The 12,824-nt window shown below is 49.3% G+C and overlaps 1 protein-coding gene across 1 annotated transcript; it reads left to right on the top strand.

Annotated features, from left to right (window-relative positions):
• The first annotated feature begins 346 nt into the window (after nt 1-346).
• On the top strand, nt 347-9,023 carry VPS33A (VPS33A core subunit of CORVET and HOPS complexes). The gene is made up of 13 exons (XM_053959349.1): nt 347-469; nt 548-613; nt 693-820; nt 1,273-1,462; nt 2,225-2,341; nt 2,727-2,901; nt 3,581-3,774; nt 5,377-5,503; nt 5,671-5,738; nt 6,209-6,346; nt 6,729-6,866; nt 7,027-7,195; nt 7,609-9,023. The coding sequence occupies exons 1-13, from the start codon at nt 368-370 to the stop codon at nt 7,800-7,802; spliced, it is 1,806 nt and encodes a 601-aa protein (XP_053815324.1). The 5' UTR covers nt 347-367; the 3' UTR covers nt 7,803-9,023.
• The last annotated feature ends 3,801 nt before the right edge of the window (nt 9,024-12,824 follow it).

Genomic DNA, 12,824 nt, shown 5'->3' with positions numbered 1-12,824 from the left:
TTCCTGCGGGCCCAGAGCTGGACACGGGGCTCCAGGTGTGGCCTCAGCTGTGCCCAGCGCAGGCGGGAAGCCGTTCCCTGCTGCGGCCGGGCACGGTCCCTGGCGCAGCCCGGTGCCAGTGGCCACACGCGACACACACACCACACACACACACACACACACACACACACCACACGCACACCACACACACGGTGGCACACGACACGCACACCACACGCACACGCACACCCCACACGCAGGACCGCCCGTCCCCAGCCCGCAGCAGCGCGGGCGGTTCCCGGCCGTGCCCCCTGACGCTCGCGGCCCCGCCCCGCGCTCTGTGCGGCTGCGCGGCCCCGCCCCGCGGTCACGCGCGGCCGGGGCGGCCATGGCGGCGCACCTGAGCTCGGGCCGGGTGAACCTGACGGCGCTGCGCGAGGCGGGGCGGCGCGAGCTGCGCGAGTTCCTGGACAAGTGCGCGGGCTCCAAGGTGGGCGCGGCGGGGCCGGGGCGGGCGGGGGCCCCGCGTGTGCTGTGGCCGCTCTGATCCCGCCGTCCCTTCCCGCAGGCCATCGTGTGGGACGAGTACCTGACCGGCCCCTTCGGGCTCATCGCGCAGTACTCGCTGCTCAAGGTAAGCGCCGCGGGGGCGGGGGGCGGCCGGCCGGGCCCCGGCGCTCCCGCGCTCGGCTGACGGCCGTGCCTCCGCGCAGGAGCATGAGGTGGAGAAGATGTTCACGCTTAAGCCGGGACGGCTGCCGCCGGCCGACGTCAAGAACATCATCTTCTTCGTCAGGCCCAAGCTGGAGCTGATGGACATCATCACGGACAACGTGCTCAGGTACCGCGGGCAGGGCAGGGCCGCCGTGAGGAGGGGACAGGTGTGGCCCGACTCACCGTGTGGTTTGTTACACCTGTGCAGGGAACGAGGCGCGATGTGCAAACACCAAACTGCAGCACAGCCACTCTGCGGCTTAAGTGGGGGCGGGAGACACCCTGGGCAGGGGGGCTTCACCTTGGCTGCGATGCAGGGGGTGCGTTCCTCCCTGCGAGGACGTACACTCCTTCTAATTAGCTGGAATGAGTGAAGCTTGGATTGCTGCGCCTTTTGGGAGCTGCAGGACAGCCACGTCCCCCCGCCCTGGTGGCAGAGCTGTGGCTGCACAAGGCTGAACACTGACACTCAAAATCCAGGCGTCGGCAATAACCCAGTGCAGCGTTCCTGTTTTATGTGAATCCAGTGCTCCCTGCAGTGAGTGACCGAGTGCTCCGCTGCTGCTGTGACTTTTGCAGGGAAGACAGAGGCCGCTCTCCGCAGAGGGATTTCCACATCCTGTTCGTGCCGCGCCGCAGCCTCCTCTGCGAGCAGTGGCTGAAGGAGCAGGGCGTGCTGGGCTCCTTCATCCACCGCGAGCAGTACAGCCTGGACCTGATCCCCTTCGACGGAGACCTGCTCTCCATGGAGTCCGAGAGCGCCTTCAAGGTGTGCACGCGCCTCGTCCTCAAGGAAAAGCAGAATGTGGTTTTGTGCTGGACGTTGGCGCTGGTGCAGCAGCTCTCAGAGGGTTTGTGAGTGACCTGCACAGCAAACCTGGCTTGATCCTGAGGCCTGAACTTCCCTGTGTGTTTTCACACTAAATGCTGAAGAGTCACTACACCGAGCTGCACCCCAGTTCCTCCAGCTTCAGCTGCTGGTGTTACTGTCACAAATAGAGCATTGCTGAGGGTTAAAGCACTCACTTGTCACAAGGAGCCAGCATGGTTTGTGTTCCTGCACAGCCAGGGAGCCATGTGTGATGGCTCTCACTGCACTGAGCAGTAACAGCTGTCACATCCCACCTGCATGTCCTGCACTCCCAGAGTGCTGCATCCAAGGACAGAACAGTTTGGGAATTTCTTGGCCCTCTCTGTCCTATGTGTAGCCCAGAGGACGAGTCAGGGCTTGTAGCTGTAATGAGGTGTTGGGTGCTCACATTGGTCTAATTATCAGGAGAGGGTCCTTCCAGTCACTTTCTTTTACTCCATCAAACTGGATTTGTGTCTGGAGTTAAAAAAAACTAGAGTCTAGTCATCAGAAAAACTATTTGATGTAGTGACAGCACAGGTAATAAGGTCCATATATGCCAACAGCCATAGTTAGTCCCCAGCCTGTGTCTCCTCTGAACTGTTCACATAGTCCCTGCTGTGCTGTGGAGGCATCTGTATTGGATTGACACCTCCCATCAGAATCCCTCTTGTTCTTTAGGAATGTTACCTGGAGAGCGACCAGACCAGTCTGTACCATGCAGCAAAGGGGCTGATGACGCTGCAGGCTCTCTACGGAACCATCCCGCAGATTTTTGGGAAGGGCGACTGTGCTCGGGTGAGGCTGAACAAATGTATGTTGTTCTTTGGAACTGCCTTAAGGAGTGTTTGGTTAAATGCACCCCTAGGTTTTTTTTAATCCAGCCATGACACACACACGTCCTTTTTGCTTCTCTCTGATCAGCCTGTGGTTTAATTGGTATTTTTTGTGGTGAGGGAGCAGCTTAAGATGAATGCACTGCTTTGGCCATCGCTGTCTAGCTGAGCTGCAGAGAGCAGCAGGGAAGGACTTTTGTTTTCTCAGTCAGGTCCTGCCCCATCAATCAGCCAGTCTGTACCTCCCTCCATCCCCTTCCTTTACCAGCATGTGCCTGCAGGGCCCTGAGGTCACATCCATCTGCTGTGGCCTGCACCCTGACCAGAGCGGTGTGATTTCCTTGCAGCACGTGGCCAACATGATGATCAGGATGAAGCGCGAGTTCCCTGGGAGCCAGAATTCCATATTTCCTGTCTTTGATACCCTCCTGCTGCTGGACCGCAACGTGGACCTGCTGACCCCGCTGGCCACGCAGCTGACGTACGAGGGGCTGATCGATGAGATCTATGGGATCCAGAACAGTGAGTGCTGTGGGGAAGGGACACGTTTCCCGTCTCCTGGGGCAGGTTGCAGTGTGTTGGGTGGGTTTGTGCTTCACTAAATGTGATGTGGGAGCAGCTCAGTTGAAATCAATGTGGGGGTTTGTTCAGTCCCAAGCTGGAGCTCTGGCTCTTTTTGCCTGGGAAGGGGAGCCAAGTACAGTCCGTGGTTACTGAAAGGGCAACTTTTGTGTGCAGGCACAGTGACACAACAGGAGTGTGTGAGTGGGAATGTTAGTGTGTGCCTTCAGCATCCATCCTGCCTGGAGCACGTGCCACACTGAGGGGACAGGGACAGTTTGTGAAATGCCATTTTCAGAACGCTGTCCTGCTCTTGAGGGGGTAAGAAGACTCCAGAGAGGCATTTATGGGCTGTAGTCCCTCCTGCTGGACTGGACTGGCTGCTGGGCTGCCTCCAAGCCTCTCTGAAAGCAGGGCAGCTGGCACTTGGGTTCTGATGTTCTGATGTTTGTGTAGGTCCCTGGCTGAGTGCAGTGACCTCCTTCATTAACACACAGACACTGAGTGGTTTGAGTGTTAATATTGCTTTGCTACTCAGAGCAGTTTCCAGCTCAGGGGACACATTTCCAAAGCCTGCTGATCGTAACTTCTGCTGATGAAGTTCCAGTCCTTACAGAGGTTATTTCTCTTCATTTGGTAGCTTATGTGAAACTCCCTCCTGAGAAGTTTGCCCCGAAGAAGCAGGGTGAGGGTGGGAAAGATCTCCCCACAGAACCCAAGAAGCTCCAGCTGAACTCTGCAGAAGAGCTTTATGCTGAAATCCGAGATAAGAACTTCAATGCTGTGGGGTCGGTGCTGAGCAAGAAAGCCAAGATCATCTCAGCAGCCTTTGAGGTGAGGCCTGTGTCCAACAGTGCATCAGATAATTCACAGTCTACGTTCAGCAGGGCTGGGACTGGCAGCTCAAGCTGCTCCCACACAGTAATCCCCCATCCAGAGAAAAACCAGGAAGCTGTTCCATTTTGTTCCCCTGCCCTGGGATGAGGTCAGCTCCACTTGGACTGTTCTGAGTAGGTGTTGGTCAAATCACCTTTTAAGAAGCCTTCAGAAATGTGGATCCTCATTTCTCCACACATCTCTGTTCTGGGACTTTCCTTTTGCTCAGAGCTTGCCTAATCCAGCCTTGTGCTGCTGTGTGAGCCCATAGATCCCATAACAGGAATTGCTCTCTTCAGTCTGCAGGAGTCAGGTGCTGCTTCCCTCTGCAAGAAGCCAAAGGTGATTTTTAGTGTGCTGATCGATTCCACTTGGCTGCTCTTGTTAGCTGTTCATTGAAAGGTCCTCTTGCCTTCAGGAAAAGGAGAAAAAGCTTTAAGCAATCAAACACTAGAATGTTCTTTCACAGAGTATTATGGCTGGCATCAAAAACAACAGAAATGTGCAAAAGACAGTTGTCATGCAGGAGGTTTGAACTGTAAATTCATGCTCATGTGTCATCTCAGACAAATCTGGAGAGCTGTGTGGGGCACATTTGTGGTTTTGTTGAAAATTTTTGTTGATGATTCATAAACTGAGATCCCATATCTCATTTTTTCTGACCTCATGGGGACTCTTGAGAGAACTTGTTTCACTCTTTGATTGTATTTCCTTAGTGGGGCTTTTTTAGCCTCTTAACCTCTGCCACATCTGAGACAAGGTAGTGATACCTTAACTGAAATACTGAGTGCTCAGCCTCATTCCCCAGTGCAGCTCTGCTTCTGCACTATTAGTGCTGGAGGTGCTAAAGATGGATTGTTCATAGTGCTTGTTAAAAAAAGAGAAGTCTAAGAAATTATCAGCAGTAATAGGTGATAATGAAACAGCAGCATATTGGCAGCAGAGGACTTCTTCAATCACAGACTCCATCATGACTCTCCTGCCTGCACTTGCCCATTTAAATCCTTCACAAATGAGTCAAATTATTACTATTTTTATTCCAAGTTGCAGCAAGAGGCAAGTAGCCCAAATGCAGTGCAGACCTCTGGAGCTGAACTCTGCATGGTGCTTCAGCACATCCTCAAAACCTGGCATGTTGTTGCCACCAAGTAGAGTGAATGGGAGACCCTGCCAGCCCAGTTCCTCAGCACCTTTCACTTTGGCTCCAAGGGTCTCGCTCCCCAGTTCTGACAGCATTGGCCTAGAGCTCCCTGTCAGCCAGCAAAGTAATTCCTCTTTGTGTGAAAAAGGGAGTTTTCCCTGGTAGGGAAATTGAGGAGCAGCTAGTGATGGCTGGAGTCTCCAACACAATAACAATAACAGTCTAATGTTGTTGTTGTATTACGTGCTGCCTCGCCCCATGATCCAAGTGCTGTTTCAGGTAATGCTGTGACTTCAGTGTAAGCATCTAAAGCCCTCTAACTCCCTACAGGGAGTGCAGTAAAAATTCTTCATGATAAAATGATCTGTTTGGTGTTACTAACATGAACAAGGCCTAACCCAAGTGATGGATTTCTTCAGGAAAGGCACCACGCCAAGACTGTTGGAGAGATTAAGCAGTTTGTGTCCCAGCTGCCTCACATGCAGGCAGCGAGGAGCTCGCTGGCGAACCACACCTCCATCGCAGAGCTCATCAAAGACATCACCAGTGAGTAGGAATCATTTAAATCCAGCAGGATGCCTGGTAACTTGATGGACATCACTCAGCCTGGCCAAACGTGGCTTTGCTCCATCCAGTGCATCTCTGCTGAAATGTTTAATGTAAAACATAAGCTGTCAGTTGCTCTTGTATTGATTTTCATTCTTTCTCCAAAGCATCTGAAGATTTCTTTGATAATTTAACAGTGGAGCAGGAGTTCATGTCTGGAATAGACACAGACAAGGTAAGTAGATAATGGCAATTAGCCACTCTTACATCTTCAAAAAACATTTTTTTTTATTTGTTTTTTTGTTTTGTTTTGGCATTTTTTTGAGAGAGGAAACATCTGATCTAGATTATGTCCAGTGAAATGGATCTCTGAGTTACCTATCACTGCCTGTGCACAGCTGGGGTGCTTGGCCTGTCCAGGGGCACCCCATGTTCTGAGGGATCAGTGGAACACAGAAGATATAAGATATAATAAGAATTTTTCAGTGCAAAGTCTGGCTACTGAGTGAGGGACTGCTCTAGGGAGAGCCCAAGTGGAACCAGTGCTGGGTCACTGTTTTACAGATGGTTCTGAGCTGCCTGCAGAGCAGCTGCTCCTCTTTCTTGCTCTTTTGGAGAACCAGGCAAACCAGATCTTTCTTTCCAGGTCTGATGGGCACTTTAAGAATTCTTTAAATAATCGCTTATGTATTTTTTATTTAATAGGTTAACAATTATATTGAAGACTGCATAGCTCAGAAGCATCCATTAATCAAGATCTTGCGTCTCGTTTGCTTGCAATCCGTGTGCAATAGTGGGCTGAAGCAGAAGGTTCTGGACCATTACAAAAGAGAGATTCTCCAGGTTAGGCTCTAACATTTGGAGGAATAAATTCCTGAGAAAATCCACATCAGATCTTCAGCTCTACACTTCAATTCTAGACAGACACATCCTATACCCGAATAATGTGCACAGAGGGAGCACTAGGTTTCTGTTTGGGCAGATACTTGGGAGGTGCTTTTGTGTGTTACAACATGTAGATACAGAGGTTTATATCACTTTTTACTAATATTATTTAAACACTCTAAATTGGGTATACTCTACAGAGGTCTTAACCAAAAAATCTTTTTTTAAACAAACATCTTTTTTAAACAAACATCTTTGCTTTTTTTTTTTTTTTTTTCTGTTTTAAACACTGGTTGTGGGTTATTGCCATGGTACTGAAGGTGATTTCTTCATATTACAGACTTATGGCTATGAACATATATTGACCTTAAACAACTTGGAAAAGGCTGGACTCCTGAAACCCCAGACAGGTGGGAGGAATAACTACCCAACGATCAGGAAAACGCTGCGCCTGTGGATGGATGATGTTAACGAGCAGGTAAACAGGCGCCTCAGCAGCACACATTACCTCTCACTACGGAATTATGTGCAGCAGGAAAACCTCTGTTTTTATTCAATGTTATTGATTTCTTTGAAGCTGTTTTGCAGCATGAGGTAGCACTGACCTGCTGTCCCCTCCCTCTCTCTGTGTCCCCCAGAACCCCAATGACATCTCGTACGTGTACAGCGGCTACGCCCCGCTGAGCGTGCGCCTGGCACAGCTGCTGGCCCGGCCGGGCTGGCGCAGCATCGAGGAGGTTTTGAAGATGCTGCCAGGGCCCCATTTTGAGGAGAGGCAGCAGCTCCCTACTGGCCTGCAGAAAAAGCGTAAGTTTGGGTTTGTTTTCCCGTGGTTTACAGGAAAATATGTCTGTCTCAGCAGGGAGTGAGGCAAACTGAAATCAGGGCAGGCAGAGTCCAGGTCTCTGTGTCATCCCCCTGTCCCACAGCAGTGTTAGATTGACCTAATCCTCCTTTGACAAATTGTTTCATTCTCATCAGAGTATTAAAATAAACCCTAAATTTACATTGTGAATTTAATAAGTAATGTTATGTGAAAGAGGGTCATAATCACTCTCAAACAGAAACCCATCCTGTAACAAGTCCAGAGCTGGGAGCAGAGTGCGGATTTCTCTGTCCCAGCCTCTAATTCAGGTCATTTGAGTTTGACTGACAGTTGATGCAGGGGAGCTGTAAAAAATCAAACCAAGCCAACTTGGACCTTTTTTGTGAACCCACAGGTCAGCATGGTGAGAATAGAGTGACCCTGGTGTTCTTCCTGGGCGGGGTCACGTACGCAGAAATCGCCGCGCTGAGATTCCTGTCCCAGATGGAGGATGGAGGCACAGAGTACATCATTGCCACTACAAAACTGATCAACGGGACAACCTGGATCAAATCCTTGATGGAGAAACTGGAGCCTGCCCCGTTCTAGGGAGTGTGGTGAGAGACAGCAAATGGGAGAGGCCCTATGTAACACAGACATGTCAGCTGGCATGGCTGCTCCGTTGGAGAAACACGGCAGTGAAGGAAGCTCTCCTGGGACCAGCTCATGAGCAGTTACCCTCATCCCTTCTGCACTTGTGTTCCAGGTGTCTGTGGAACTTCCAAGCAGGCAAGCAGGGTTGGAAGGCACTAATGATCAACAGTGGGAAAGAGAGAGATCCCTGTTCATGGTCTGACCTGGCAGCCAAGGCCTGGGGCAGCAGGAATGGGCCCTGGTCCTTCTCTTTGGCAAATTGCTGCTTTTTTTTCTTTCAGTTTAGCTTTGGTGGGAGATGTGATTTCTGCTTTTTATCCCCCTAAGGTGCTGAGGAGGCAGGATGTTCTCTATTCCTGACTTCATACCAGTATTCCCAGACTGTTTGTCTCTGTCTGGTGCCTGATACATTCCATGGATGCATTGGATGTGTCAGTCAGAGATCTGTACACAGCTATACCTGTGATCCTTGAGCTTTGTACTTCACTTGTCCCCTGAAGGGATCTCTGTGAGGTGACTTCTTTGTCCTAGGTACACCCACCTGACTCTGGAAGGCTCCTCCAGAGTATGAATGACATCAGTGTGTCCTGAGTTTATGGCTGAAGACACACAAACACTCCCTGTGTGGGGGCCAAAAATAGCAAGAGCAGGGACCCAGTAAACAGTGGGTTTGAAACAGACACTTTTTTCACCCCGTGTTCAGGTTATAAACTGTGGGAGTTGCTGTCACAAGCTGTTGTAGAGCTCAAACTTGTAAAATGGAATTTTCCATGGGCTTAGTGGCTGGGCCCTTGGCGTGCAAGAGGCAGCTCCTGGCTGCAGAGGGGAAGGCAGAGCAGGGTCCTTGGTGGTGCTTGTGCTGCGCTGGGCACTGTCAGTGTCCTCACAGCCACTGGGGACTCCTCCACACTGCAGTTCACTCTTAAACACAACTAAAAAAAGCTCATCCTCACCTTAAATCACTCTCTTATCAAACATTTCTGCCTTAGTTATCATGTATAATATGTCCCAGTAAATCCCTCCATTTTTCCAAGTTGTCACAGTTGTGACTGTGGGTTTTGGTCTGTTTTAATTTTTAAGACTGAGGTCTGCCAAATCAGATGCTGCACAGAGCCCCTCTGTTTAACTCCAGCTGACTTACTAGAATAAAATAAAATAAAGATGGATTTAATCTTTTTTTGGAAGTGTTTTCACTCTCTCTCTCTCTCTCTCTAGAATACAAAAAGAAAATAAAGCCCTGCACTGTGGTAGTTGCATCCTTGTCTCCCTGTCCCAGGATAATTGAATTACTTAAGTTGAAACTATTTTTGTAACACCCAGGTGTTTTTTAATTAAGGCTCATACAAAATTTCATTCTGTTCTGCCCCCTGTAATACTACATTAGAAGTGGAATTTCTGACCCTTTTAAGAAAAATACAGTTTCAGTCAGTGGAGACTTTCTGTTTCAGGTGGGAAGGCAACTTGTAGACAGACTTAACAAAAAACATGCTGCAACTTCAGTGATGCAAGAAGAGCAAACATGGATTGTTTGCAAGTTCCATTTAAAGTCGCTAATTTCAGGGTATTTAAAAGGAAAACTGAATTAGGTTTGGATCAAAAATTAGATGTTACTATGCAGAGAAAAACAAGAAATTGACTCAGAGCAGTGGTATCTCCTTGCATTGGCCTTGAAGGGTCTCTGTAGTATCACAATTTCCAGATTTGTTTTTTTTCAATTAAATCTTAACAGTTGAACTAACCCCAAGGAAATACTGACCAGTCTGGTTTCTGGGCTACACCACAGGTGAATAAAGGAAAACACAGAGTGGCTCACGTTTCCCCTGGCCAGCAATCAGTAACACTACAGCCAAAACTTTTTTTGGTTAAGAGTTTACACCAGACACTTGGTAAACTCTGAATTCATCACCAACATTGCAGCCTGTTTTTTTGCAGCCTACACGAGAACTGTATAACCACTGCACCTAGACAAAGCCTCTTCCTGGAACTATTCAACAACAAAATAAAAGCCATCCTGATGCTGATCAATTCCCTGGAGGAGCAATTACTATTTAACAGGCTTCCTGAGCAGCTGATGATGTTCTGCTGCTGTCCAAGGCCCTGCTGACCATGCGGGTAATAATTTGATAACAAGAGAACCTAATTAAATTAAGGGACCATTTTCTACATCATAATATATTTATAGGTAAGAGATTTGATTTGCAGTACATAATCTTCCTTCTCTGCTGTCTACATTACTACAAAAAAAAAAAAAAAAGAAAATATTACCCAACCTCTATCCCAAAAGACTTTCACTTTTCATACATTATCAGAAGCAGTTTTGCTAAGAATAAACATAGAGCCTGGCTCCCTCCTCCCCTCACTGCAAAGAAGCTGCATCATTTGAGCTCTAAAAGGTCGGGATGACTCCTTGGGAGGGAGGATAAGGGTGACACTACAGCAGTGACCTGGGGACCAGGCAGGGATTAGGCTGCCTTCAGCCCTCACTGACTTTTGGTAAAAGATCCTGGCTCAGCCTGCACAGTCCCACCCTGGGGATGAGCCCCAGCTGTGTGTGAGCATCCTCCTCCCCAAGTGGCTCACAGAGCACAGGGAACAGAGCAAGAGGCACTGCAGCCTTCGAGATAACAGAATAAAACGTGTAGGATGACACAAGGTTTTGTTAGAGGCAAACCCCCACATCTCAACAAATGCAGGTTTTGATCTGGTGACTCCAAGCTCTGGCACTGGAACTCTGGAAATGCTGTTACCAAAAGCCCCCAAGGGAAGGGGAGCGTTTGGCTGCTCCGAGCACCACGAGCACCACGGCGCTGTCGGATCATAAGCGGTGCTGGCCACACCTAGAGCTCAGTCCTCGTGCGGGCTGCACACACACACACACACTCTGCTCCTGCTCCCGGAGCACGGCGGGATCAGCCTACGGCACAAACCCTGCAAAAGGGACAGCTGCACAACAAAACTAGGGAGAAACACGAACTTGCCGAAGCAGAGCCCGTCATCTGCCTGGGTAAGCAGTTTATTTCTTTATCAGTATCTTTCTAGATAAGCAGAAATCTTGCACAGCCTATGGACAGAAATCTGTAATGCTCTGAACAACAGAGAAGCCACAGCTGGTTTAAAAATGCTGTAACTCCTGTACTGTATACATGTGCCTGAGCTTGGAATGGAGTGGCTGGACTTGTTAAACAACACCAAAAAGTGAATTCCTTATCACAAAAGCTCTTTAAAAAACATTCTAATCAGCAGGACAGGAATTCAGTTTGGTTTAGCTGGCTTTAGGCTGTTCAGAAGAGAAATAATCCTTCTGGGTTAGTTTTTATCCTAAGTCTGATTTTAAACTCCCTTTCGCGCTTGACCAAGAGCATCAATATTGTTGATCAGGCACAGTTACGATCAAAATTTAAAAGAACACATAAATTGAAGAGGGAATAGAATTTTTTAGGTGGGTTTTCACAGCTTCAACTCTAAGAAGCCAGTGACTTTAGGGGAAAAGTTCAGATTTAATTTAAACTAACAAATGAGCAATCACTTCCAGAGCAATGCGTACATATGACTATACGATACTGCTAGAAGATGAATTCTAAGGCATCTTATCCCATGTCTCCCATTTAATGGTTATTTTTAACGCAAGATATAAATATTTGCCTGTGCAAACTTGTATTTAAGCCTCAGTTTTTGTCATTCTTAAACAAAAGGCTCAGTTTGTGCCAGTACCTCCATTAGAAGCAATTACAGAATTAAATATTAATGGTGGCTTCCTTGGAGGAATTGACCACTTTGATCAGAACACGCTGTTGGTAATGCACCATCAGCGGCCGCTCTGATCCTGGCGCTTCCTGGACGCACAGCCACAGCCCCAGGGGAGAGATCCCAGGAGCCAGCTGGACTCTGTAACAGCCCCCAGCCTCACCCTCTGTGAGGGTGCCCACTGCCTGTGTCTGTATTTCCACCTGCTTCCTTACCAGTCCTGATCTGGAGACTTTGATCAGATCCCAAACTCTCTTTCAGCACCTCGGCAGGGCTCTGAACTAACAACAACCTTCACTAACAACCTTCCAGGTGGTCACCAACCCTCCTGACCACAGGATTTCTCCCCGTGGCAGGGTGGTGTCCCTGCTGTGAAGACTCACCTTGCTCCCCTGCTTCCAGGCCAGGGAGCAGCCAGCCCCAGGGAGCCGGGAGAGCCATGCCGGACTCCTTCGCCATCCACTTCCTCAAGGTGCTGCGGGAGCTGCTGGCCTTTGTGCTGTTCAGCTACACGGTGCTGCTCGGGGCGCTGCTGCTGGCCGGCTGGACCACCTACTTCCTGGTGCTCAAGTGAGGGCTCTGCCCCTGCTCCCGCGGCTTTTCCAGAGGCACCCGGCTCCACGGCACAGCTCCACGCACGGGATGGAGGCCTCTTCCCCCTGCGCCGAACCTGCAAGAGGTTTGTGCTCTCGCTGCCTCACCGCAGTCTTGTTTTCCTATGTAAAAACAATAAAGGTTCAAAGAGAAAAGGTATCCCCGTGCCTGCACTTTACAGATCCTTGTGGCTCTCGCAGATTCTTTGTGTCTCCTGGACGTTTGTTTCTGTTCTCTGAACTATTTAAAAGCCTCCCAGCAGTTTTCTCCTGAGATTCCCACTCTGCCGAGCGCAGCACAGGGGACGGCAGGGATGCAGCACCACTCCAACATCTCAACAAACAAGTCCTGCCTTGTCCTGCTCTGCCTCATTAAGGGTGTGAAGGCAGACACACAGAAATTACTTGTAATTTGTTTTAGAAGTCCTGGAAAAAGGCATTTCAGATCAGCACAAGGTTCCCCTCTCCCTACAGTTTTATGAGGGACAGAGTTGTTACCTGGTGCTCTCAGGTGTGCCAGGCTCTGGAACAAATGTTTAAAGCATGGGGTTAGATGGAGAATGTGTGACACAGCACAGCCTCAGTAAAGTAACCTGCACTGACTGAGTCTCTGAAAACAGGAGAGAGAACAGGAATTCCT

This window comes from Vidua chalybeata, chromosome 18 (genome assembly GCF_026979565.1).
Source record: "Vidua chalybeata isolate OUT-0048 chromosome 18, bVidCha1 merged haplotype, whole genome shotgun sequence".
Classification (NCBI taxonomy): Eukaryota; Metazoa; Chordata; class Aves; order Passeriformes; family Viduidae; genus Vidua; species Vidua chalybeata.
Note: the sequence above shows the minus strand (reverse complement) of the source record. Positions and strands in the feature narration are given on the sequence as shown.

What these genes read in the sequence shown, in the direction of transcription:
- VPS33A (XM_053959349.1), top strand. Translation starts at nt 368, where the DNA reads ATGGCGGCGCACCTGAGCTCGGGCCGGGTGAACCTGACGGCGCTGCGC. An exon ending in ACAAGTGCGCGGGCTCCAAG is followed by an intron (nt 470 to 547) that starts GTGGGCGCGGCG and finishes CCCTTCCCGCAG; the next exon opens with GCCATCGTGTGGGACGAGTA. An exon ending in AGTCCGAGAGCGCCTTCAAG is followed by an intron (nt 1,463 to 2,224) that starts GTGTGCACGCGC and finishes CTTGTTCTTTAG; the next exon opens with GAATGTTACCTGGAGAGCGA.